The sequence below is a fragment of the Leptonotus elevatus genome, chromosome 15 (assembly GCF_054856555.1).
Source record: "Leptonotus elevatus isolate MCC_2025b chromosome 15, RoL_Lele_1.0, whole genome shotgun sequence".
Lineage (NCBI taxonomy): Eukaryota > Metazoa > Chordata > Actinopteri > Syngnathiformes > Syngnathidae > Leptonotus > Leptonotus elevatus.
The window spans coordinates 10547577-10572643 of record NC_141253.1 but is presented as its reverse complement, the minus strand read 5'-3'; the positions used below and the strand labels follow the sequence as shown (position 1 = coordinate 10572643).

The 25067-nt window shown below is 38.9% G+C and overlaps 1 protein-coding gene across 3 annotated transcripts in view; it reads left to right on the top strand.

The window, feature by feature from the left end:
- The first annotated feature begins 487 nt into the window (after positions 1 to 487).
- The window catches only part of astn2 (astrotactin 2), a 229487-nt gene continuing 204907 nt past the window's right edge, over positions 488 to 25067 (top strand). For 2 of the 3 annotated variants that reach the window (XM_086096391.1, XM_086096390.1), the window contains exon 1: positions 488 to 1028. In XM_086096391.1, the coding sequence (XP_085952517.1) occupies positions 620 to 1028 (409 nt within the window). In that variant the 5' untranslated portion in view covers positions 488 to 619. The remainder of the gene's footprint in view (positions 1029 to 25067) is intronic. The other variant, XM_086096392.1, reaches the window with a different exon arrangement.

Genomic DNA, 25067 nt, shown 5'->3' with positions numbered 1-25067 from the left:
GGTTGGATGATAACAAATAACAGAAAGTAAAATAAATACAAACAAATAATGCAATAATACTGATTTTTAAGGAACATTCTTAACATTCTACATTGAAAAGGTTAACTTTTGTTTTGGACACACTGACATTATTTATATGACACTTATGTAATTCATTGTTAATTGTTTTGTTAGATTAATTACACTTATTATTTTTTTTTATCCCCTCTGCCTCCTCGCTGCCTTACTTCCCTGCACTTGGGTCCACAACCACAACCAAACCTTAACATGCTTTAATTTTTTATGCGCTATGACATTGTTTAGTGCATTTAAAATGATTGTCTAACGAAACGCAATATTCGTCATTGTTGAGTCACAATCAAGCTGTATGAGGTGACAAGGAGGCGGCTGGAGGTTCGGATTGTTAACCCCCCCCCCCCCCCCCCCCCCAAAAAAAAAAAAAAAAACAGCTCCCCCACCTCTCCAGCTCACCTGTGCTGCCGCCTCCTGGACGGCCGCGCATCGCCGTGTGCAAAGCGAGCTTCTGGCTTGGTAGCTTGCTCCCTCATAAGTGCACCGCCACTCGGCTAGGCGCTTTCAAAGCAGCACAAGCGCGCGCACAAGGAGCGGGAGGGGGCAAATGGCGAGCACCGCGCCGCTGCTGCTGCTCTTCCGCGTGCTCCTCGCGGGGCTCACGCCGACCACCGCGGGCGCCGCCGACGAGGGGACGCCCGGCGGAGAGGGACACGCCGCGGGGACTCCGTGCGAGCTCAAGAGCGTCACCGTCTCCACGCTGCCAGTGCTCCGGGAGAACGAGTTCAGCTTCACCGGCGTGGGAGCCTCCGGGAGCTCGGTCGGAGGAGGTGGAGGTGGAGGTGGAGGTGGAGGTGGAGGGGGCGCATCCGCCGGTGCAGGTGGCACCGCTGGAGGAGGACCGGGAGGAGGAGGTGGGGAATCGCGGCTCCTGTTATTCGTCAGGACGGATCTACCTGGGCGGATTTCCGTCATGGATGATCTGGACAATACGGCTCTGCCTTACTTCGCACTCGGTAAGAACCACTCTGGTACTGACTTTCCGCCACTCTAGCACAGACACACTGAGCCACATTCATTGGCACATGATAATGGTGGTGGAACCTGGATGCACTTATTGAGTTCACATTTGCGTAAATGAAACACCGACAGTTAACATTTAAACCCATAATTATGATTCCTCTCACACTAATGTTGTCCTTTCCACATGTCAGAAAGAATGCTTTTTGATGCTACTGTATAGTTGTTATTGTTAATAATAATATAATCATCATCATCATCATAAGACAGGACCAGCAGGTCTACCCTGGCTTGATGAGAACATGAGCAAAGTCATGGGCAAAGTCATCATCAAATTGCAACTTCAGAAAGATCATTTTAATTGTTTTCTGTATTTTTTAAAATACACAGTTATGTGTGAATACTGAAAATAAAACATCCTTAAGTTACAAGAACATAATTTTGGGGTTGGGGTCATATTGCGAGGCATTGCAAGTCATTATTCTACAATATTGAAGTTGTATTTTTTTTTATTCTGAAAAAGTCCTATTGGTTAAGAGAATGTAATCTGAATATTTAGAAGTTGATAATTACAATAGTAAAGTCCAACAGCCACTTGGAGCACAGGGTCAAACTTTAGGCCAGAGGGCCAGACTCGGCCTGCCACATCATTTGATGTGGCCCGCAAAGGAAAACTATGTTTGTCAAGTTCATGTTTCTTGCTAAAATATCAACATTTCAAACTGTCTTCACTTTTAAAACAAAAACATTAATATATTTTCAGCATTTTTTAAACACTCCCTTTTAAAATAATTTCAGGAATACATGAACAAATATTTTATTTATTGGCTTTTGATTCAGAACTAGTTATCGATCAATTTGTTCTGTATATGTTACACCACTTACCTGACATTGTAGAGTGTGGAATAAGATCATACTTTACTGCTCTTAAACATTTAACCATCGATTGTCTTTTTCCAAAAAGGGACATTCTTCTGTGGTCCACTTGGCCAACCGTAGTTTCAAAATAAAAGCTCAACACTGCCCTCTATGATATAATAAACTAAATGGGGGTGACACGATTCAGATTAAGCCTATCATCTCCCCTAACATTTTACCTAGCCAATGGGCAAAGTACGGCCACTTGTCTCACATTTGTAAAAAGCTATAACTAAATATTATTTTACGTATCTGTAGCAGAAAATCATCATAGAATAATTACATCTCCAGAAAAATCAATTTTATATCCCCCCCACAGGTGGAAAAGTAAACCTTTTTTTTATTTTCGTAAATTACAAGTTTATTTAAATATCACCATTTTATAGTATTATTGCATGTTGTTATTGAACATTTGTCATTGTTGCCCTAACGCAAGACAACACAAGTTTTGCTTTTCCCTCAGCTTCAAATCCATGGTAAAGTGATTTCCCTCACTGCACACGTTTTAAGTTACAATCTCATTTTTTTTCTCCTCAGTGCTTCTTTCCACATGTTGTAGCTGGAATACGATTACATTTCATGCACACCCTCGCCCTCTCTGTGCCCCAATCAAGGGATGCAATTTGGTCCTGCAAATATGCATGAAATTGATATTTTACTCTCGCGCCAGTACACACGCACGCACACGTGCACACACAGCACAGTGGCTGGTGTTACTTCCATTCAATAAGATGCTTAGCTAGAGTTTGCGTCACTGTCAAGCACTAAGAGAAAACACACACACATGCAGAGATGAGGGAACAGATGTAAACGGCACCCGACTGCTAGGTTGACAGGTTTCTGGGAATGATCCACTTTTAAATTGATCTTGGATGTAAAGATTCACTAAGTTCGTCATAATAGAGGGTCTCGTAGTGGGGCGGAAAGTAGCTCTGCTGTCAAACAAGAGCTTTGCTTGAAGGAGATGGGGGAGTCTTTATTCTTTATCTCCACCAAGGAGGCAATGTTTTGATAACACTTAATTTGTTAGTTAGCGGGGTTCAGTTCAGTCTCTTATTCCTCTTATTGCAATGAGCAGCCAGAACCAAGACATGTACGGTTTGTAATGTTAGCTTAACATCCGTCTACATGTCCCATTAAGTGCAATACTAATTGTCTCCCTCAAGAAGCATTTGAAGCAATTAAAATGATGACTACTTAACTTTGTAGAGGTCTTAAGTAAAGGATTTTGGCAGGAAATTTGTGTCACTTGTCAACAAAAGACTTTTGTCCTTTGTAATGTTTTCCCCCTTTTTTTAAATAAAAAAAACAAAACATGCAAGGTGAAATGTCACAGTGAAAGGTGCACATAAACAGTGCTGTACTTTTATTTGGGGTTGACCTAGGTTGGTGCCTTGCTCAAGGGCACATCAACAGTAACCAGCATAGACTAGCATCTCTCCAACAACTGGCTGCCATTTTACATTTGCCCACCTTGCAATGGTACTCCAACCGTGACCCTCTGGCAATGCCCATGTCCTTAATGAATCTTTATGCTAAATACATTTTTTAGCCTTGGTTAGTGTTATTGTAGTTTTAACTGTGTGATATGAACACAATAACTCAAAACAATATGACTTATCGCACCACTTCACAGGGAAAAGCGGATCAAATAAATGATGGCTACTGTGAGAACGCCATGACTTTAAAATGAGTTTTTTTTTTTGACTATATTTAGCCTGCTGCGTTATTTTAATCTCTTCCCTTGGTCTTAATTTTCCTTCAGAGCTGCCGCGGGGAGGCTAAAAGGCTGGCAGGACGCGAAGGGCTGTGAGCACTAAGCTAGTAAATCACGTTTCTGTTCTCATCGACTGGTGAGAAAAAGGGGCATCTCTGTGCTCGCAGGCAGCCGGCTAGCAAATTTACAGCTCTCCTGTTACATTAGCTTGGCACCCCTCCATTCATCAGTGGCTAAATACTGAAAAACAGAGGTACCTTATAGGTCGAATGTCTTTAAACTTCAATTGTTATGATGCTTTTGTGTTCTGTTTAATAAGAAAAAGCAAAAGTGCAGACTGATACTTTAGCTTAGCATCCATGGCTAGTATGGCTACATACTTAAAAAAACAAAAAACAGTCGTACCTCGAGGGTCAAACAGTCCTAAAGAGATTTCTTGCGTTTGAGTCCTGTGTGACAAGAAGAATCACTGAGTGAAGATTTAGACCACAATGTTAGCTTAGCATCCATCCACTCATCCTTCACTGGCTAAATACTATACTATAAGGTCATAAACTTAAATTATCATGGGTCCAATTTGATAAGAAAGAGCAATGAGTAATGATATAGTTTGCTAAATTACATTACCATCCATTCATTAACTACCATATGCTGCTAAAAATAAAGTGGTACCTCGAACATCTTAAAACTTAAATTGTTGTTGTGAATTTGAGTTACGTTTGACAACAAGGAGCATAAAAGCAGAGATTGCTTAGCATCAATTTATTTATCTGTCAATGTATAATAGTGCCTTGAAGGTCAACCATCTTAAAAGCTGTAGACTGCGACCTTACCCTGGCATCACACACGCATCAATGCTAAATAAAGAAGTACCTTCACGGTTGGACGTCTTAAAACGTAATTAGTTGTAGTACATTTGTATCCTATTTAATGAGTGAAGATGTAACCGCTATGTTGGTTGGTCGGTCGGTCTCTGTCGGTTTGTCCGTCCGTCCATCCATCCATCCATCAGATATCAACATAAGAGATCAAAGGAGGATGAAGCTATAGGCTACATTAGCATTTCTAGCTAGCTAGCGTCTAATTATTGTCACTAGTGAGCTATCTACTTCCGATTGAATTAATTGCACTCTGCAAACTGCTACAAAATAATTATGTTGGCATAATTATTTATTGTCTTGTAAATTAAGCTTTCCTCTTACTGTTGCTGAAATACGGCATTTGGAGTCTAGCCCGATACACAAACGCACATGCACATCATCCATCACATCTTTAGTCACTCTGCGCCTAATGCACTTTAAAACCCTACAAAAACTTTATGTAGGTGTTCATGAGTGTTTTTGTGTAGACGCCAAGCGGCCATATGCACTCTATTAATGTCTGTTTTTGTGAAGCTGTGAGCTGAGCTCGTCAACATCAGTTTAAGGAGTTCTGAGCTGCACAACAAATATTCTGCGTTTGATATGTGATATTAAAGCCTTATGGAAAAATTAAGTGCAAAACGCTGTCAACATTTTCTCCATTACTGTATATAGTGAAAGGTTTTTGGGAGCAAAACACAGATGTCTCGTATGTGAGAAATGTTTATTACCTCAAACAAGGTGAAGCAAGTAAACTAAACAAATATAGTTTCTTTGAGATCTGATGCAGATTTGGCATGTAAAATGACATTTTAATTACTTATGTAGGTTTTTATTCTACCTTTTTTCTCCTTGAAGTAAATCCCATCAATTCACTAATAAAATTAAAATGTACGTAACTTTGGATGAAATTTTGGGACGGTGGCAGTTAATGATGATTTTATCTAATTTTTTTGTAAGTGGCACATGATAAAGCCTTGGCGGAGGCCCACAGCACTCACTCACTCCCATTTGCTTGTGGTGGCGTCCGCAGAATCGTAGCAAAAGCTATACGGCAGATTTAAATCAACCGCGGCCCAAGTGGTCAGTCATTAGCCAAGGAAGGACGCCAAAAAAAGGCGTTTGAAGTCACCGGAAATGTCGCTACGTTTTTAAAAGGTTGTGGTATTTTACATCAATTTGAGGTTGTTGCTTATTAACCAAATGCTGCACAAACCACAAGAGAAGTGTTGTCTTGCATCTCTTCCTTCATTATTGAAGGCACCATCGAGGTTTGGGGAAGGAATGATGGGTTGGGAAGGGAACGCAAGTACTCTTCCTGTTGTGGTCTGTCTGCTCAGCTTTGATTTATGACCACAAGTGTCGCGGAAAATGGATGAACTGTGCTGAGGAAAGATATTGCCCCCCCCCACACACACACACCTCCTCCTCCATTCTTCTTTCCTTGTTGTCATGCATGTACGGCGCCCAAATGGTGCATTTAAGCACTTTGGTTGTGTTGAGTCAAAATTTTCAGTTTTTTTCTTGTAAGTGCCATATAATTGCACACAGAGGGAGCAACATGAAATGAAAACCCAGCAGGGTGTATAATTTGAACAAAGATCGCTCTCTGAAATAATGGAAGGGACCCACATGGAAGAAACATAAGTATTTTGTGACCCTCTTTATGAATGTGGCTATACTAAACTGTGACAAGGGCTCACACTTGTTTTATGCCTCGTAGGGATGTAACGATATACAAACATCACGGTACGATAATTATCACGGTGTCGTAGGGAGGATGGCGATATTAAAAAAGGTCACAATATAATAAAAAAAAAGAAAGAAGCTCACACTAAAAAAAAAGCACATTATTGTGCTTTTGTACATAACAGCAATGCACGTGAGCAACATGCATACGACGATTAGTGTGGATTTTAAACAGAAGGGCCAAAACAAACCATATGAAAATTAAACTGCACTAAAAGACTAACCACCAGGGGGTGATAGAATTGCACAAATGGAAATCAACTTGACATTTTTAACAGATGTGCTGCTTTTAATATCGTGACATGACAACGACGATATTGTGGCAGTTTTAACGTGACATCACGATATTGCCTAATGCCTCATGGTAAAAAATTATAAACGTCGCCATTAAAAGTGATGCCTCAAAGGTAACACATGAGATTAATGTTGGTGAACTACATGCTAACTGGGTGGGGACAGAGCTTAAAATGTGTTTGATAGGAAAATGTCAAGTCATTTTTAGCTTTGGGATTCTGTTCTATAATTTTGTAGACACACTATATTCGCCAATAGTGTACATGTACTTTCCATACCATACTTTACCAGCTTTGCATATACTGTAACTTGCAGGTAGATGTGTTTTTCAAATTTTTTTATTTGTTTGACCGTGGTCCATTACTTATATTTTCATTTTTTAAACTATAGGAACATTTGTCTGGATACCTGCAAAAAATGGTGGTTGGACCTCAGAAGTTCTACTGTGTAAATTAAGTTTTAGCATTTTATAATCAGCCAAAGACAGGGTTTGCTTTGTGGGGATACGGTAAGCTTTGATTGTTATTCGTGATAGAACAGGCAAAATATATAACATGGGACACAAATGACTTACAAGAGTTTTACAACACATTCATTTATTATTATTTTTTTTTACATGCAAATAGTTACTTTTTAGCCATTTAAAATCATATTTCCTCTATCAAATATCTCATCGCCCTTCATCTTTGCTCCTTTGTTCTGGGCTGAAGTCTTTTACGATATCCCCTTTTTACATTTCCTTTTGTCTGGAATGTCAAGTGCCGTCTTTCTCTTTCGTTCTTGCATCATTGCATTTTTGCAAGCATATAAACACAGACAATTTTTTTTCGAGAGATGGCAACAAACTTTGCCTCTGCTGGTGAACATGTTTTAGGAATCTTAAAGCCACAAGCTCAAAATAAAAATTCATAAAGTTACTTACACGCACTGTATACACTACCTGGTGTGTGTGTGTGCATTGAATATATAATGTGACACTGATTTATAAGGGCAATTCAGTTGAGTTGCTCCTATTCCACCTCTGGACCCTGTAACGTGTCCCCGCTACATAATGGAGCACCCCAAGTGGCAAACAACGTGTAATATGTGTCTAAACTTTGGATGGACATGGTAAGTTTGCTTAAGCTGCACGCACAAACAGAGCGGGAAATGGATAGTGTAGCTTTAAGCAAGAGAAGAGTTAGGTGTGCTGGAGGTAATGTTTGGGTCTTGGAAGTGGGTCTTTGGCCTCTTCTGAAAAATTTGACCATTCCCTGCAGCCCTGAGGTTCTCTGGCAGGCTGTGTTGCCGTGAGGGCATGTCTTGGCTCTTGGGATGGCTCAAAGATCAGACCGGAGGGACCTCATGTCAAACAAGGCTGATTTTAGAGCAGTGGTTCTTAACCTGGGTTCAATCAAACCCCAGGGGTTCATTAAAGTCAGTCTCAGAGGTCAAGTCACACACACAGCTCAAATGATTCGTAATGATATGTGTAACCCGCATTAACGTGCAAACTTTTATTTTGTTTAATTTTTCCCTGTGCTGCAGGGGTTTTGGTGCACTCAGTAGTCGACTTGTGGCTGTTGTGATGTTACGTGGTGTGATTTGTTTATTATTCTAATCGCTTCCTACTACAGCAAGCAAAAAAAATGCAACATGAATTCACATGTAAAACGGAGCGTATGGTGTTCCACAGGTTTCAATTCTGGTGCCTCTGCTGTTTTCATTGCATCTGTTGCCCCTGGGTTCCATCTTAAGAAAACAGCGATGGTTGTTTTAAAGTGCTCTACAAATATAGTTGAGTTGAGTGATGGGAGTCGGCGTCCTTAACTGCATGATCTACAATGCCAAGTTGGGCAATTCTAGTCCAGCACGATTCGATGAAAAGGATTCTCTCCCTGTTCATTTTGTTCACCATTAAACCCTATACCTGTCATGAATTGAACCAAAAAATAGAAAATCACATTTTATTTTTCAATTAAGGTTCGGTGGTGAGGTTCAGTACCTCCAACAAGGTTAAGAACCACTGTTTTAGAGGCTTATTTTTCCAGTGTTGCACAATCTCAAAGGCTTTTGCCTTAAAAGGTCTGAGGATAATCTTAAGAGAGAAGGCGCATCATCCCTGCCGTTGTGGCAATTCTCCCGATTCATAAAGACTAAAGGAATTACGAAAATCATATCGCTATCATAATTGCACACGTGACGAGTGACATGAAAAGCAAAAAAGGGGGACTCTTTGTTCGTGTAAGCCGATCACAATGATGTTTAAGACCCATTAAATTCGATTCCCACCAGAATTTCCTCTGTACCTTGGAAGCGTTCCAGCTCTTGGGCATCCGCAACTGTGGAATGACTCACATTTGCTGTTTTGACAAACATTTTGTGTTCCCCGCGCCGTTGCATTTGCAGATTTGTCCGAGTTGGCTTTATCTGCAGAGGGACACCTCGTACGTACCATAAGTCTTCTTTGTAGCCTGCATGCCCATTTGTCAGTAGAGTAATACTGTCCCATTCATAGCCGTGGCATTTTTCTTGCTGTGTGTATTTGACGAGCTACAGAAGAAATCATACATAATAGCTGCATTGTGCTGATATACCAAGAGGAAATCTTGTTTTTACCATTCCGCAGCTCATGACACAACGCGAAGGCTAAATTTGATGCGCTAAATCGTCAAACTGATATGCACACATTATCCACCTCGCATATTTTCAAGCAGGGTAAGCGTTCTCAGCAAGCCCGAAGGGAGGATTTGGCCTCACACATCGCATGCTCATTGGTATGACACGGCTGTATTCCCCATCTTACCCCTCTTTGCGTTTGAAGGCGCACAACACGAGCATTTTTTTTTTCCTTTGCAGGTATTTTGTCTGGTGGTGGATTAAGCTCTGATCTGTCAGCAATTACCCTTAGAAGTACGAACGTAGCCGAACGTTGCCTCCCCGAGGTTGCGGCTCGCTGAGCTGTCTTAAGACTGGTTAAAGGCCCAAGGTGAGCAGTGGATTTGAAGCCCATTATGTTGCCACAGGTATTTATGGAGCAGGCGGTTAAGATCGTCATGCATTTTTAAGGGGTGGCTCGAGAGACTAAATTAGATTTGACTTTGACAATGGCAGACTTGTGGAGAAAATGAGGAAATTCCATGCATCTGTTGTTCAAGGAGCAGCTGTTTGGGAAGTTAGCTGCAATTTATTGTTTAAGTAGTAGCAAATAATGTTTGTGTTTTGACTTCTGGGCCTTGTGTGTGTAACAAACCTTGAAATTGCTCTAGCAGTTGATAGATTGACAGGTTGTCTAATGTGTTGCTTTCTTGATGTTTTTTTTTTTTAAATCAAGTAGTGGACTTGACATTTGTAGCTACCTTCTCAAATAGGCTGTAGGGAAAAATAAGTTAGTAAGTGCAGGTATCTTGCAGCACTGGGCAAGTGGTAAGCCTCACACTCGGGGTTGCATGTTACGTTTAACTGCTCACAGGTTTACATTTGAGTGTGAATGATGGATGTCTGGAGACCAGTCCACGGTGCACTCTGCTTGTCAGCCAAAGTGAGCTGAGATTTGCTCCTACGCGTAAGCTAGGATAAAATATTTGGGTAAGTAAAAATGTTTTTTTTCCCCCATTAAACCAATCTTTTATTTTTAAACACAATATAGAATAAAGGTGAACCATGTTATGTTCAAATAAATAAATGTTAACTAAATGAATGGCAAATAAATGTCCATCTTCTGTTTGAATGATTCTTTGTAAATCACATTTCACTGGTGGCATATTTTATAGGACAGACCTGATGGCTATCCATGTTATCCTTGGGGCTAACTAGCACTAGCATTTTATTTTTAGGGCATTCCACATTAACTACAGCATAAATGCATCCGTGTTTGTAGTGTCCCTTTTGCCCTCCCTCCTCCTCCTGTGTAACTGCTTGCAAAATGAGAAAACAATGTTAATTGGAGGCAGTTTTCAAAAAAAGAAAACAAGAGCTAATTACCGGTGACAGCCAGTAAGTAAGTGTTGAAACCTTGACATTTTAAAACCATCATAAACCGGTAATCGGCAGCCCATTCCTAATACACAGTATTCAATTAACCTATTATGCATATTTTTTTTTAAAATGAAGGAAAACTTCAGCACCAGCAGAAAACCCATCAAGCACAAGAATAGCATGCAGACAGCAGCCTGAGCTGAGATTGGAACCATGAAGCAGTAGTGCTAACCACATACCTAACATGCCATGCCATTCCTATCAAATTTCAACATGTTTTGCTGATTTGCATTGAAATAAAATTGAAGTACCTATTGTAGCTCTAAATGTAATTTCCTTATCATGACCACTCGATATTGACTGCGTTACAGCACCATAAAATGTAATCCCGAAAGCAAAACAGCAATTTGAGTTGAAAAGGAATAAACAACAGACATCATTCAGCATCCGTCCCTCCTCCTGTCCTGCATCCTCTTTGTTGTGCTGCTGCTGCCGCAGTGATTCACAGCCTGCAGCCGTCCTCCGCGGAGAAGAGAGGCTGCCAGCAGCTCGGTTTACAAGACTGGGCCTTTTTTGTTTTTTTGTGTGTTTTTTTCCCCCCCTTTTTAAACCAGGATTTACAGAAAGCCGCCAAAATACACAATTCAGGTAAAACATGTTAAAAATAATAATAATCAGGAATAAACAAAGTAATAAAAAATAAAAATGTGTATCAGAACTAGAGACGAGCATCCAGATTATTAGAGAGCCAACCATCCGTTTTCTGTACCGCTTGTCCTCAATGGGGAAATCTTAGCCTTAGCCAAGGTTATTATAGTTAATTAAATAACTAAAACTATGAGGATTAAGCGGATAAGAAAATGGATGGATGAAATTGAAATAACTTTATTGTTACCAAAATAAAAAAAAGAGTGCTTTAAAAAAAAAAACTAACTGAATCTTTCCACTTATAAAACTAACTAAAGCTAACTATAATCATAGCACATTTAGCATTATCTTAAAAAGTGTTTCTCAACCTTCATTGAGTCAAGGCAAATATTTCACATTGAAAAAAATCTCACTTACCAAAATGATTCACAAAAAGTGGATATACAGGTTAATTGTGTACATTCTGTCTTCTAGTGGAAGAGCATTTGATTGTTTTGCCTGTTACTATTCATGGTCGATAGATAGATAAATGAACAAAAAACAAAAAAAATAGAAAATCATTATTATATTTATTTTCAAAATAAATGACTGAATAATTTCCCACCGCTCACCTCTCACAGCACACTCATTTAGAATCACTGAGCTAAAGCAATAACACATCCACCGATCACCAAATTGACTAGTGGCAATTTTTTTTATAAATATTTCATGGTGAAATTCTTTTTGCGTATTTTATTTTTCAGCGATAGTGTAGTGTCCCGATTTTTAATTTTGAAAATCTGATCACCTTACATCTTGTGGGACAAATTTGAAAATGTGTACACTTTCACTCACAAGCACACACGGGTCTGCAAATGTTACCAAGTTTTTGGTTATGAGGCTGAAACTTTTTCATTCATTAATGTAAATTAAATATGAATTATTCAATAGAAAGTAGAGCAGATGTTTTCCTGTTACCTCCGCATCCTCCCCGCCCTAAAGTTCACCGCCAGTCGCGGTTCATTTGATGATTTCGGGAAAGTTAACCAATCATAATAAAGTGCTGTGTGTTCGCAGTGTGCGCCTTCCATCCATTAGTCCAATTGCGAGATCACTGTTCCGTAACATGACCGCGATCGGGACAAATGCACAATTAACTCAGTAATGAGACAGCTCAACAAACAGTATTAATAGGTTCATTCAGAGAGGCGCTTTCAAGCAATCAGCGCTTAAGTTTTAGTCTGGTAAATATGGCCTCCACTATCAGATGGCGACCACTTTATCTCTGATGATTTGACGATGGAGATTTCAAAAGCTCTGTGCGCTTCTTACCCCTGAATGTCTTTGCAGCTAATATTTGTGCATTTGTTAGTAATGTGTTCCACAGTATTAATTCACAGCTTATAAAAGGACCTTCATCTTCAAAAAGCCTCTTTCCTAATTTAGAGGATGAAACATCCAATGTGAAAAAATGGAAGACGTAACCCTGCCAATGACTCACACCATTTGTATACAAATTGTGAAAAAAGCTATCAGTTAAGTTTTTTAACATTTTACTGTTTTTTAATTCTTCTTCCAAACAAATTGATTATGAAATAACGTTCTACTGGTTTTTGTCCAAAGTATTCGGGCAAGTTAGTTTTGGTCTCTTTTTTTTTAAGAATTCACACCTAATTCCAACAACATTTTAGTTTGCAGTGAATACTGTATTATTCTATGTACTTTTATAATCTTAATCCATGTCCATCCCATTTCTGATGCTATTTTCACTGAGTTCTTGGAGGAGTACCATAACTGGGACATGTGCATTGAAAATGTGCACACAATCACCATAAGGCTTTCCCCATCTCTATAGTCTATGGTGGTAGTCCCCAGACTTTTTTGCCACTGGATCAGTTCACCGTCTGGCATAAAAGTAAAGATGACATATTACGCAGAGGTGGGCTAAACCGTCATTACATCGGGCCATCATTGACTGATGCCAACCTTTCGGCGAGTGCCTCCGCATTTTCGGCAAGTGCTTTATGACACGAAGCCTCGTAAAAATACAGACTGAGCACTGACTGAAGCAGGTTTACGTCCGTTGATCCGGGTCAGTACAGTACAGTCAGTACAAATTACGGCCGCCAACATTGTTTTACATTGCTGATATTCTCCCATTGTTTGGCCTCTTCTCTATTTCAAAGAAGCTCTCCAGGTTGAAACTGGCCTAGACAACCATAGAGATGATAAACTCCCATTTAATCCTACTTCTGGAAGTGGACACGTCCCACTCAGGCATCCCATTTCACACACCAAGTATGCAATTGTGTACGCCTCATCCATCCATCCATTTTCTTAACCGCTTTTTCCTCACAAGAGTTGCAATTACACAAATTGCAGGTCTAACTACTTTTCATAGATCTCTGTGGAGGAGTAATTCCTAATGCTGGTCTATTAGATTGAAAAACCATCTCACTTCCGACACTACAGAACAGAACTCTAAGAAAGTAGCCTTCAGTTGAACCTTGGTCTCTGAAATCACAGTAAGATCTTGTAAACGCCTTGTTTTTGGTATTCCTAACACCAGGCCTTCCTAGATTAGTATAGTACCAAAAATGGTGGCCCGTCATGAGCTTCCCACAGATATAACAAGAGGTGAGCACGTCAATTAATTTTGAGCGTCCATCATTCGTCAATTGTCAACAATCAGGACGCCCTTCCGTCATTCGTCAGCAAAATGGGCGTCCATCAACGTTTGTTTTTCGTCATCAAAATAGCCATTCCGTCACTGACGGATTGACAATTAGATTGACGGACAAAAACCCACTCCCGTCAATGCTTACTCCGTCAATTTTTCAAAGTTCTTGGCATTCGTCAATCATCAACGAAAAGGGCGCCTGTCATTGACGGTGGACTAACAAACCTTTTGTCAATATTACCAGAATGCTCACCTCTGCATATAACGTGTGCATTCACAGAAGGGGCTGATCAGGTTACCCAAATCAACTTTAAGATTATATAAAAGTAAAGATCACCCAAAGCTCTTCAAGTGGAGTCCTGTGATATACTGTAACTCTACTGCTGAGAGCTGCCCGCAAGATTTTAAATTGCTCACGAAGCCCGAGTTGACATTTAATTCTGCACGTCCACACTGACGCTCCCGTTAGTATATTTGGCTAACTCGAAGGTTAGCTACACTTTTTAGAGGTGATACTATTTGTTTAGCCTCACTTAATCCTGAAGTACATTTTATCGCCTCAGTCACAATTTCCTATTGTCATTCATAGAACATTTAGCTTTAGGGACGAGGGCACCACAAGAGACTAGACTTAATGCTCAAGAGCAAATAAAAACAGCTACACTTGTGCAATGTTTGACACAGTGAAAGTCTGATGTGCAATAATAAAGTCTATGACAACACAATAATGGAATCATTCCTATGCACTCTGACTCCTAACACTACTCATCTAATGCAATTTGCCCCTCTGCCTCTTATGATGAAGTAGGCAAATTGTTGGGGTGCTGCGACTCATCAATCATATTAATTGCATTTATATGTCATTATTAGAGTCCCTTAATGGATGATATCTGCTTGTGAGCCAGGCCCTCTCCTCTTTTAACCTAATTGATATGTAGCCTTTTTTTTCCTTCCACTTTTCTTTTTCCCCTCTCCCAATGCCGCAAGTGTTTTGTGCCGTTTCCAAGTTTGGCACTTGCTTTGACTACTTAATGCTATCCGTCAGTGGATTTGAAAAGGCTTCTTAGTTTCCAACCTATTGATCCGTTGGCTGTTAAAGGTTACATGGCTTAAGAAAGTCAACATCTCATATACGAGGATCAAAACAAACACATTTTAAGGATATCGATTTTTTTTCTTTCTTTTTTTTCTTATGCCTTCCAGACAAAATACGATCGGAAATGGGATGCTTTTGTTGAAATGAGTTGAAATATATAAGTTCAGAATTCAGAGTATGCTGATGAGTTGTTCACAAAGTCACAAAGTGTTATGAGTCTTGATTTCACAATATAATCATCCCACTTCTGACTTTTTGATAATATCCGCTAAATTAACCCCGTTGTTAGGGTTGGGTGCCAACCTCGTAACAGCCGTTTCTCATGCAACATTTCTCACGGACGATGGTGCCCCACGCCCACAGACAATCATGCCCTACACCCTGTGCACACATTGCATATAGTGAGCGGCGGTCCAAGTTTGAAACTTTTTGACTGTTGCTGTTGTACGCTTAATTTTTTTTAATGAAGTATACCATAAGAATTACAAGTCAATCACAATTACAATGGTTGTCAAATGATTCAGAGTGACTAGTGATGAATTTTGCTTTTAAAAGTTACTGGTAAGTTCATTACAGCAGACATAAATACGCTCTGTATCTACTAAAGACTTTGTAGCTGTTTCGTGGCTATATTCAATTTAAATGAGTGTTTTGCATTCCTGATTGCTACGTAATCCCGCATGAGAAAACAAAAAGCAGTAAAGCATGTGATTATTTCTGATAGTTGTGTCAAATTATGGTTGTTTTTGTTGCTTTCCTGAACAGAATAATGGGGTTTATTCGGTGTATGCAATGCTTGGTTAATTTATGACTTCTCTCTGAGTATTGAGTATAAAAAGGTTTATTCAGTTTAAAATGCCCTCATTCCTGTTCCAGATACTGAATGTTCGCTTCTCATTGTGAGGACAGCATTGTTAAGCATTTGTAGTTGGAATATCATTGAGAGTTGTGACCAGATACAGTGACTAGATTTACATACAGTCAATAACGCTTTTAAAACCTGCATATTGGCAATATTTGGATTTTGAAAGGCCGAGGAAGCACAGATGTGCGCTTGGTTTTTAAAAACCCTAACAAGACCCCTGGGTTGCCTGTTTTCTAACACGAATATTGGTCATACACTCAACAAAAATATAAATGCAACACTTTTGTTTTTGCTCCCATTTTTTATGAGATGAACTTAAATATCTAAAACTTCTTCCACATACACAATGTTACCATTTCTCTCAAATATTGTTCACAAACCAGTCTAAATCTGTGATAGTGAGCACTTCTCCTTTGTCGAGATAATCCATCCCACTCCGCTTGCGGAAACCTTCTGCAGCGCCGCATCCGTTCAGCACCACATACGCACCGCACCGCACTGCAGCTGGTGTGAATTGACACGCATACTCGAATGCTTTCTATTCCTTGCGACGGCCGTACGGAAAACGCACCACCTCATTCCGCAGTCAGTGTGAATGGGGCGTTAGTCTTTAATTAGCCTAAGATATTTTTGGAAAGTGGAAGGAAGCTGCAGCACCTGACCGAAAACCCACATAAGCAGCATAAGTTTCGAACCCGGACCTCTCGAAACACAAACCAAACCGCAAAAACTTCTATGCTGCCTTATGTAGAAATGTAATCTTTTATTTGGAAAGTCTGTCAACAATTATAGCGAGTGTCAAACGGCTGTCCACGACCACGTATTTTCTGATCTTTTGAGTCAGACATTCTCAAAAACTGCCAGAATCGTTATCTGAATGAGTGTTTATTGACTACAAAAGTAGGGCTGTAGAAAGTTGGGAAAACGATGGATTTATCGCGTTTCCCAGCGTAATTTGTGCTTTTGCAACAGCTCGCTATTATTGTGATAATTGTCCATAGATTAATTTGAATTGATCCACGAGTTGTTTTGCATCAAAATAGGCTGCTCAGTTTGTTCGACGGGCAGCAGCAATGCGAGGCGCCAGCGTACATCCGTTGCTTAAGGTCAGACGGCCTCTTAATGATGTGTTGTGTGTGCAATTATTGACTCTTCTCATGGGTATCGGGCTTGGCTCGTGTAATAAGCTGTCAGGGAGGCGCAGTCACCCTATTTGACGGCACTTGTGAATGTCCACAGCTTCACCATCGTGACATTTTACGTCTGTTTGCTTGGTTGTGTGTGCAATTAACGCCATCAAATTTGAGATTGTCTCGCTTGAAATTGCTGCACCATGACATGTAGAAAAAAAATAAATCCTGTTCTCATCTTTGATTCATGCGACTACTGTACTTCCACTTGGGGAGTGACTGGATTTACAAATAAACAATCAATGGAGCTGGCAAGCCGCGCGTCACTCTCAGGTAATGATTTTCCTGCCTCGATGGCACATTAAAATTTACACAAATTGGGGGAAGCGATGCTATAGTATTGAAGTTCTCGATTGATTGCGAAGAAACAAGATGGCAACATACCCTCACTACTTTTTTTTGTCTGCTTCCACTGCTATCCTCTTGAATTAAATAGAATTAGGTGTTAATGCCCCGGTGGCTGGATACATGGCCCCAATTTAATACAATACAGATTGCAGTTCCCCTTGACTGCGCTGAATTTCTTTTTTTGGAATCCTCTGTTTTCCAGCATGAATCTTACTCCAACAAGTGCTCATTAACTTCCACCAATTTTTTTGTTCCGGCATGAGCACGGAACTTGAGATTGGGGGTTTCCAATAAGGCTAAGGATCATGTTTTCAACCAAAAGACTATTATCCTTTCCAAGCTCTTGTTACATCATTGTCATAAAATATCCTGAGACCAATAATAGAAAACTATGAAATTAATATTTTGTGTATTTGATGTTGAAAATTGGAAACTGTATTAATGTATTGACTTAGTAAATTTAATACTGCCAATTTTTTTGATTTAAAATAATTTTCTTAAATTGATGAATGACCTGACTTAAGGCACTTTATGACAATTCAGAATTTTAATTTATATTTACGATGATTGAATTAGAATTATGAAAACATTTTCATCTCATCCATGCTGATGTCAATGTTTGTTTAGTGATTATAACACCTGTTATTAATAAATAAATAATTTCACCAGTTACTGCCTCTGCAAAATTTTATTTGAATTTAATGTTTGTGGAGTTTTTTTTTTAATTATTATGTCCTTGTTATTTAAGAAGAATTGGTGTTCCATAATTATTGATTGAACTGAAGTGAATCGAATCGGGAAAAAATGGAAATTGAATCAAACTGAACTCTTGTGAATCAAAATCGAATCGGTACCCAACCCTACATGTAAACGTGCAAAAAACGGAATTATGCTCTCATTTGGCTTTTTAAAGACCCAAATAAGGACATAATTCAGTGGATGCAAAACATCTAGACATCCTTATTTAAATGCCAGGTGATATATATATCTAAAATATATATCTAAAAATGAGACCAAAATCAATAATTTCTAAACTTTTTCCACTATTAATGTGACCTATGACCTGTATATCTCTTCAGTTTGTAAAAATAAACAACTGAAAAGTGTGCACACCCTTCCTTGACTGACATATCTGTGTTCAGGATTAATCACATTCAATCTCACTTTAAAAGAGAGTCAGGATACACTTGTTACCATTTGAAGTGCCTCTGATTCATCCCAAATCAATTTCAAATGATGCTGCCATTACTATGCTTCAGTGTAGGTCTAATTTTCTTTTAGGGATGACCAGTTTTGTGTTTACGCCAAACAGACCTTGTGGAATTATGGCCAAAAGGTTCAACCTTGGTTTCAGTGGATGATAACAAAAGTCTTGCAAACTCATGTGGGACAATGTGTTGTGGCCCGATGTACAGTAAGTGAACAAAAAAATATTGCAATTGTTTGCTTATGTTTGGTCGGTATTGGAGACTGCTGCCTACCAGACTGCAGTACTCTGTTGTCTGCCTTTGCAATGTCAGGTTTGTGTGTTTTTTCCTCATGGCTCGAGGGCTGTTGCATATTTTAGCAATGTGGAGTGCCGAACCCTTTTGAGTTGTGAGGTTGTGACAAGAAAGGTTTATTATACGCTTCTTATTCTCCTCTAGTTTTTTTGTTCTTTGTCAAACCAGCTATTTGCGCGGCCTGTGGGAGCTTAATACGGTTTGCCGCAATCCGCAAATCCGCTAAATATGATAGATGGTACCTTTCAAACACTTACTGAGATGTAAAAAAACACCCAGAGGAGCATTTTGTATGTTAATCTAACACTTGAGTTTTAATGAGTTCAAGAGGCCTTTTGCTTTGCTGAAGCAAAATGCTAAACAAATTGTGCCTTTACTTTTTCATGAGAGAGTCCGGAGTATTGCCTTCAAGAAGGCCTTTCATAGCCGTCACAAGGTCTATGTTTTCCAATATATATATTACTTAAATGAAATGCCATGTAATGGAATTTCAATTTGTGCATGCTAATGCTTAGTCGCCATTTCAAGATTTTTCACTGTTGTAACTACAAATGGATTTACTGCTGCAACCTACACCATTTAAAAATATATATCAAATTACGTGTTGCCTTTTCCCAAGGATGGACAAAAAGGCCTTCATTAAAAAGAGTAATGTGCCATAAAACGAGCTAAGAGAGTCTGACAGCTCTGTTTAATAACATCAAATATATAAAATTGAGCAGTCCTACCATGAATCCATTAAAGAAAACTATTGCATGCTAGTGCTAGGCAATAGTATTTTACGAGTATTCATGGGACAGGTGCACTTGATTATGAATAGACTAGTCCTTACCATTAACAGTTGGCGTCCTGCCTTTAGATACATTTAACATTATCGTTAAGTAGCTTAGGTGGATCACTTCATAGCCATTATGAATAAAGAGTGATGATATCCTTTTAGCCATTCAGGATAAATAATTAATAATAGTTTGATACAGTAAACATAAAATGTCATATATGAATAGTTTAAATACTATAGTCTACGCAGTCTGTAATCCCCAAACACTAGAAATGATAAGATTTAGAAAAAAAAAAACACTGTATGTGCTCGATAAATAATACGATGGTAATATGCTGGTGCGTGTCACATTTTGCAAACCGTAAAAGTATTAATTGTCATGCAATAACGAGACCGCTGGGCTTAACATGCGGTCAAATACCCTCTGTAACTTCTGCAAACAACCAGGACTACACTTAGTTCCTCCCCGACATACAGTTGTGCTCATAAGTTTACATACCCCGAGGGTATGTCAATTTATGAGGACAAATATCTGCTCAAGCGTTATACAGAGGAGGTTTTTAATTAGATTGTCCAATCAAACCACTAGTTTGGGTGCGTTTACGAGCACAACTGTACATATACAAAAAAAAGTACCAAAGAAAAAATGCAGAAGGTGTTTTTCAATGAAAGATTGACAAAATCAAAATAGCCTTTTCTTTTTTGCCGCAATGCACATGCTTGAAATTAGTAAACAATTACACACTTATTGATATGCTACATTGTGAATACTGTTACAGCCGACAAAAAAAATTAAGCAAAATAAAATAGCATAAAATAAAGCATTAATTGAGGCTTAATATACCTGAACTTCCATACAGCTCGAGATGCTAGTAGCTTTAATGAGAAAGAAAACGGGGAAGGTGTTTGTTTGTTTTGAACCGTTGAGTATGTCAGCTATCGATTTTGCAATATTAATCAAAATTGTAATTTGTTAACATGGTCACCCTATTGAGCACTTAAGTCTTATTTTAATCACATTGTCTTTTGTTGTTTATTGGACCCACAAATACGAAACATACTCATCCGCACACTGTCAATACGAATCAATGCACCAGTCAAGTGAATGCAATGGAGATCCACTTCCAGCACTTTGATCCTTATCATTGGAGGGGAAAGCGAATGGGGGGGGGGACTTGGCTTGAAATAATAACACAGGGAGACGGCGCAATAGGAAAGACAACCCTGGGAAGAGGAAAAGAGAAAAGCTTGCTGAATATGTGCTTCACTGCGGGAGGCTCCCTGTTGGCTCTTAGCAAAGTGCACGCCAGCGTGCTAACACAAAGCGACGCCTCAGTATGTGGTAAGAGACCGGGATGCAGCTGATCTGTTATGAGTGGATTGTTGCCAGGGCTGATGACGTTCAATGTGTCACCAGTAGGGCTTTCACAATAAAACAAAGTTAAGATTTGATTTGTATCTCGATTTCTGACCAGTGCTTTTATACACACTTTGAAATTTGATATATGTTTTTCATCTTTAGTGAACTCCTATCGCTGTGTCTTTCATCTTTAATCAAATAAGTGTTTTTTTTTTTCATCAGTTACCTGCTGTGCAATACAACTAAAACTAAATAAAAGTACTCATGTGGCAAAAGTTAGGCCAATTTTTTTCTTTTGCATTGATTTCAGATACGAGTGCGTAAACGGCGGTGAACAGACTTCCCACTAAGCAGCACTTTGGCAAATAATGAGCAATTCTTCAAAAAGAGGCTCCAAGCTACTTATTGACACTCACAAAGGAAGTTTATTGTCAAGCTAAACACAAAACAGAAATAATTACACTTAAAGCCACATGTCTAAGCCTTTCAGCCCACTAGCTTCACTAAAAATCATCTATGGTGTGGTGCTAACTATTTTAGCAACAGATTGAACACAAATAAAGTAGCACCACGTAGAAAAATATATAACAGTACTCAGTCATATATTCTTTATCTTCTGTGAAGAACAACTAAATTAGTGCCGTACTGATGACATTTGAGGAGTTTCACCGTCTTAATGGCGAGGGTAGGGGGTTGCAGTTTTGTTTATTTTTAATGGATTGGGTCTGGTGGATGAGGAATATTTCCCTCCACATTCATGGTTTTGTTCTTCAGTGGAATTATTGGTTGTTCAATAAAATACTAAAACTGGACAGAATTCTACTTAATACATCTGAAATTTGATGCTTTTAAATTACATTTTGCATGTATCATTTTATGACATGAAAACACAATTTTTTTATGTTTATGTTGATGATGATAATAATAACCTTATTTGCTCTCAAAATAGTATACCTTAATATAATTTAATAATTAATTTAATATGTTCTATTTTAAATGTTTTAAGTGTCCCAAAGACATATTTATACTTAAGTCTTTAATGCAACCTCTCAACTGCTAAGAACGGTAGAGCGGAAGAAATGGTAGTTATTACACAATAACTAGAAGAGACCAACCAGAGCCATGTTGACAAAAGCTCATTTAACAACAGTTCAATATAGATTTGTAAATAATGATTAAACTTAGCTATATTCTAATGCTAATTGCTGCAAAACAGAAACAGATAGAAATATACTTTGTTTCCTGATTAAAGAAGATACTTTCTTTTGGTAGGTTCCATGTTTTAATAGCAATAGAGCACACTATTCTGTGGGCCTTGCAAAATCTGTCAAAATCCAGTAAAATAGCCGGGAGTAAAGGGGGATTGCTTCAGTGATGATAATAATAATAATAATAATAATGCATCAGATATATATAGCGCTTTTCTGGACACTGAAATACACTTTACAATTATTCATGCACTCACACATTCACACTTTGCTGGCGGTAAACTATGTAAGTAGCCACAGCTGCCCTGGGGCAGGCTGACGGAAGCGTGGCTGCGAGTGTGCGCCTACTGCCCCTCCGACCACCAACAAGCATTCGCACCATTCATACACAAGTGTAAATTGATTTATTTCCAAAATTGGCATACACACACTCCACACTAATGGATAATAAGATCATCTAAGAGACTGTTCAAGTGCCTCAGCTTGAATTGTAGTTGTAGGCAGTTGTAGGTCCACCCATTTTCGTGATTATGTCGGTTCACGCCAAAAATATGAACAGTTTGGCAGTGGTACAGACGAACAGCAATGTCGACTTCCCCACTGCGCTGCCTTGGATTTAACTTCTGTGCCTCGCAAGCAGGACGAGAGCAAACTCTGGCAAGGTCGCCTCCCTGCCATCAAGCTGCTCAGTTTCAAGCGTCTGCGCTGCCATTGTTGTGTTCATAAACTGATTTAGGTAAAATAGAAAAGATGATCACTGGACTGTGCAAGTTATTGAATAATAAGTCATACCAGGCTGCATGTTGAAGACAATGGTGGTCAAATGGTAAGTTGACACCTTTGCAAAATTTCCTATTACTATATGTCTATTTTTAGAAACTCATTTCCCTTAGACGGTGCGTTTCTTTCCCACTTCCTTTTCCTCATTAGAATCTGAAATACAAAATGTGATCTTTGCTTCTTCTTTTTTTTCCCCCATTCCAACATCTCCATTTATGGTACAGTTAGCGGCAAATGGATGAAAGCCTGCCATTTTCCAGTGCTGTAATAGAATAAAGTCATTTAAAGTTAACGCCTGTTGAGTCCAGGAGAGAGTCACTAGAGAGTGAATGGACAAAATAACAGTCAACTAATCAGTTGTCTGTAGAGGTGAATTGTTGCATTATTTTCACAATTTTAAAACATGAGGTGTCTAATGGCATCTGTTACTCCAAGGATCCAGAATAACATAATATTGACGCACTGCAATTTTAGCCTTCTGGAGTTGTTTTGAAGGGGCCTTTCCTGTTTCATGCAAATTAACCACTGGTCACCCCCACTCCACTTTTTTCAAGTCTTTCGTTACCGAAGAGCTAGAGGGTGTCTACTTGTTCAATGTAGAGTCTGATATTGAGTCTCGTCGGCCATATTCTCACTCCTGTAGGCAGTGTGTAACTTGTCAATTAGTTTAGCGAATATGCGGGCACAAGCAGCAAACAGTTGCAAATTTGCTGAACTTTAGAGTATTTGCGACCTATCAGAAGCAAACGCTAAAACTCAAGGCAACTCTACTTACTTTTTGGCTCCGATTGATAGTTTTTCAGACATCGTGGTCTGATTTAAAATGGCGGCTCTTCATCCAACACAAGCTGCCAAATCATGGGGGAAGAAACTCCATGTGTGGGCGGTATTATTTAAAGTAGACAGCAAAATTAAGAATGGCTCACTCATAGGCACATTTTCAGAAATCTGTATCAGATTTACTCGCCAGAGATCTCTTCAAATTCTCTTTGTATTCTCATGCCCATATAGGGCTAGGGAATTAATCAAAATTTAATCACGATTTCAATTTCACAATTATAAAAACTAGGGATTAGCAAGTATCGGTAGGTATCAGTATCGGGCCAATACCAGGCCTTATTTCATGGTATCTGTACTCTTGTGGCCGTTTTATGATCAGGAACTAGAAATAAAAATTCAGAAGAAAATAAAATTGCCATTAATTTGCAATCTTAAGGAAAACTGCTATATTGTGATATATAGGTCTATCTTTAAAATCATCTGTCATTGTTTTTTGGGGATATTTTATGTATCGGTACTTACCATTGGTATCGGTGACTACTCAAGAGTTGAGTATTGGTATCAGTCTGACAAAACCGGTATTGAACATCCCTATTAAAAACATTACAATCCAACAGAAATCATTGACAATAACTAAGCACACAACAAAAATAATTACACTCAAAATCAATGTGAATAATCATGTTTATAAATCGTGATTTCAATATCAATTAAATTCGTGATTATTATTTTTTCCCCTTAATAGCTCAGCTCTATGCCAATGCTACATTGAACAGAAAAATGCTGCTTGGAGGTGTTGCCGTCACAGAGTTTTGGTTTCTCCTGATTCCTGTTGCAGTGAATTGCATTTTGTAGTCCAATGCATAAATCACAAGTAAATATCTTGTCTTGTGTTCTTGCAAATGGGTAACAGTGTATCTTCATTGCAGTGCTGCGCAGTCGTAGATTAGTTATATTAAATGGCAACCTTTTATCCTAACCAGAATTAATCATGTCAGGGGCGTCATCTGTTTGGGAGAACCACACTGAATGAGTAGATCTTTAAAGTAGTTGTAAAACGCCTCTACAAAATCAATAGACAAGTACTGTAGATGCAAAATTAGATTTGATACAAGACTTTAACATTTTGTTAACAGGCCAAAAATAATGAAAGCTCTGAGGAAATAGCTTTGCAGGTGTTATTACGATTTGTGCCCCGTATCGCTAAATTGGATTTCATAGATGCTCACTTACTTAAGGGCGCGATGAATAATGATCGATTCAGAGGGCTAATGAGTTGCAATAAATTGGGCAAAAGACAGGTTGAGGCCATAAAAAAAAAAGAAG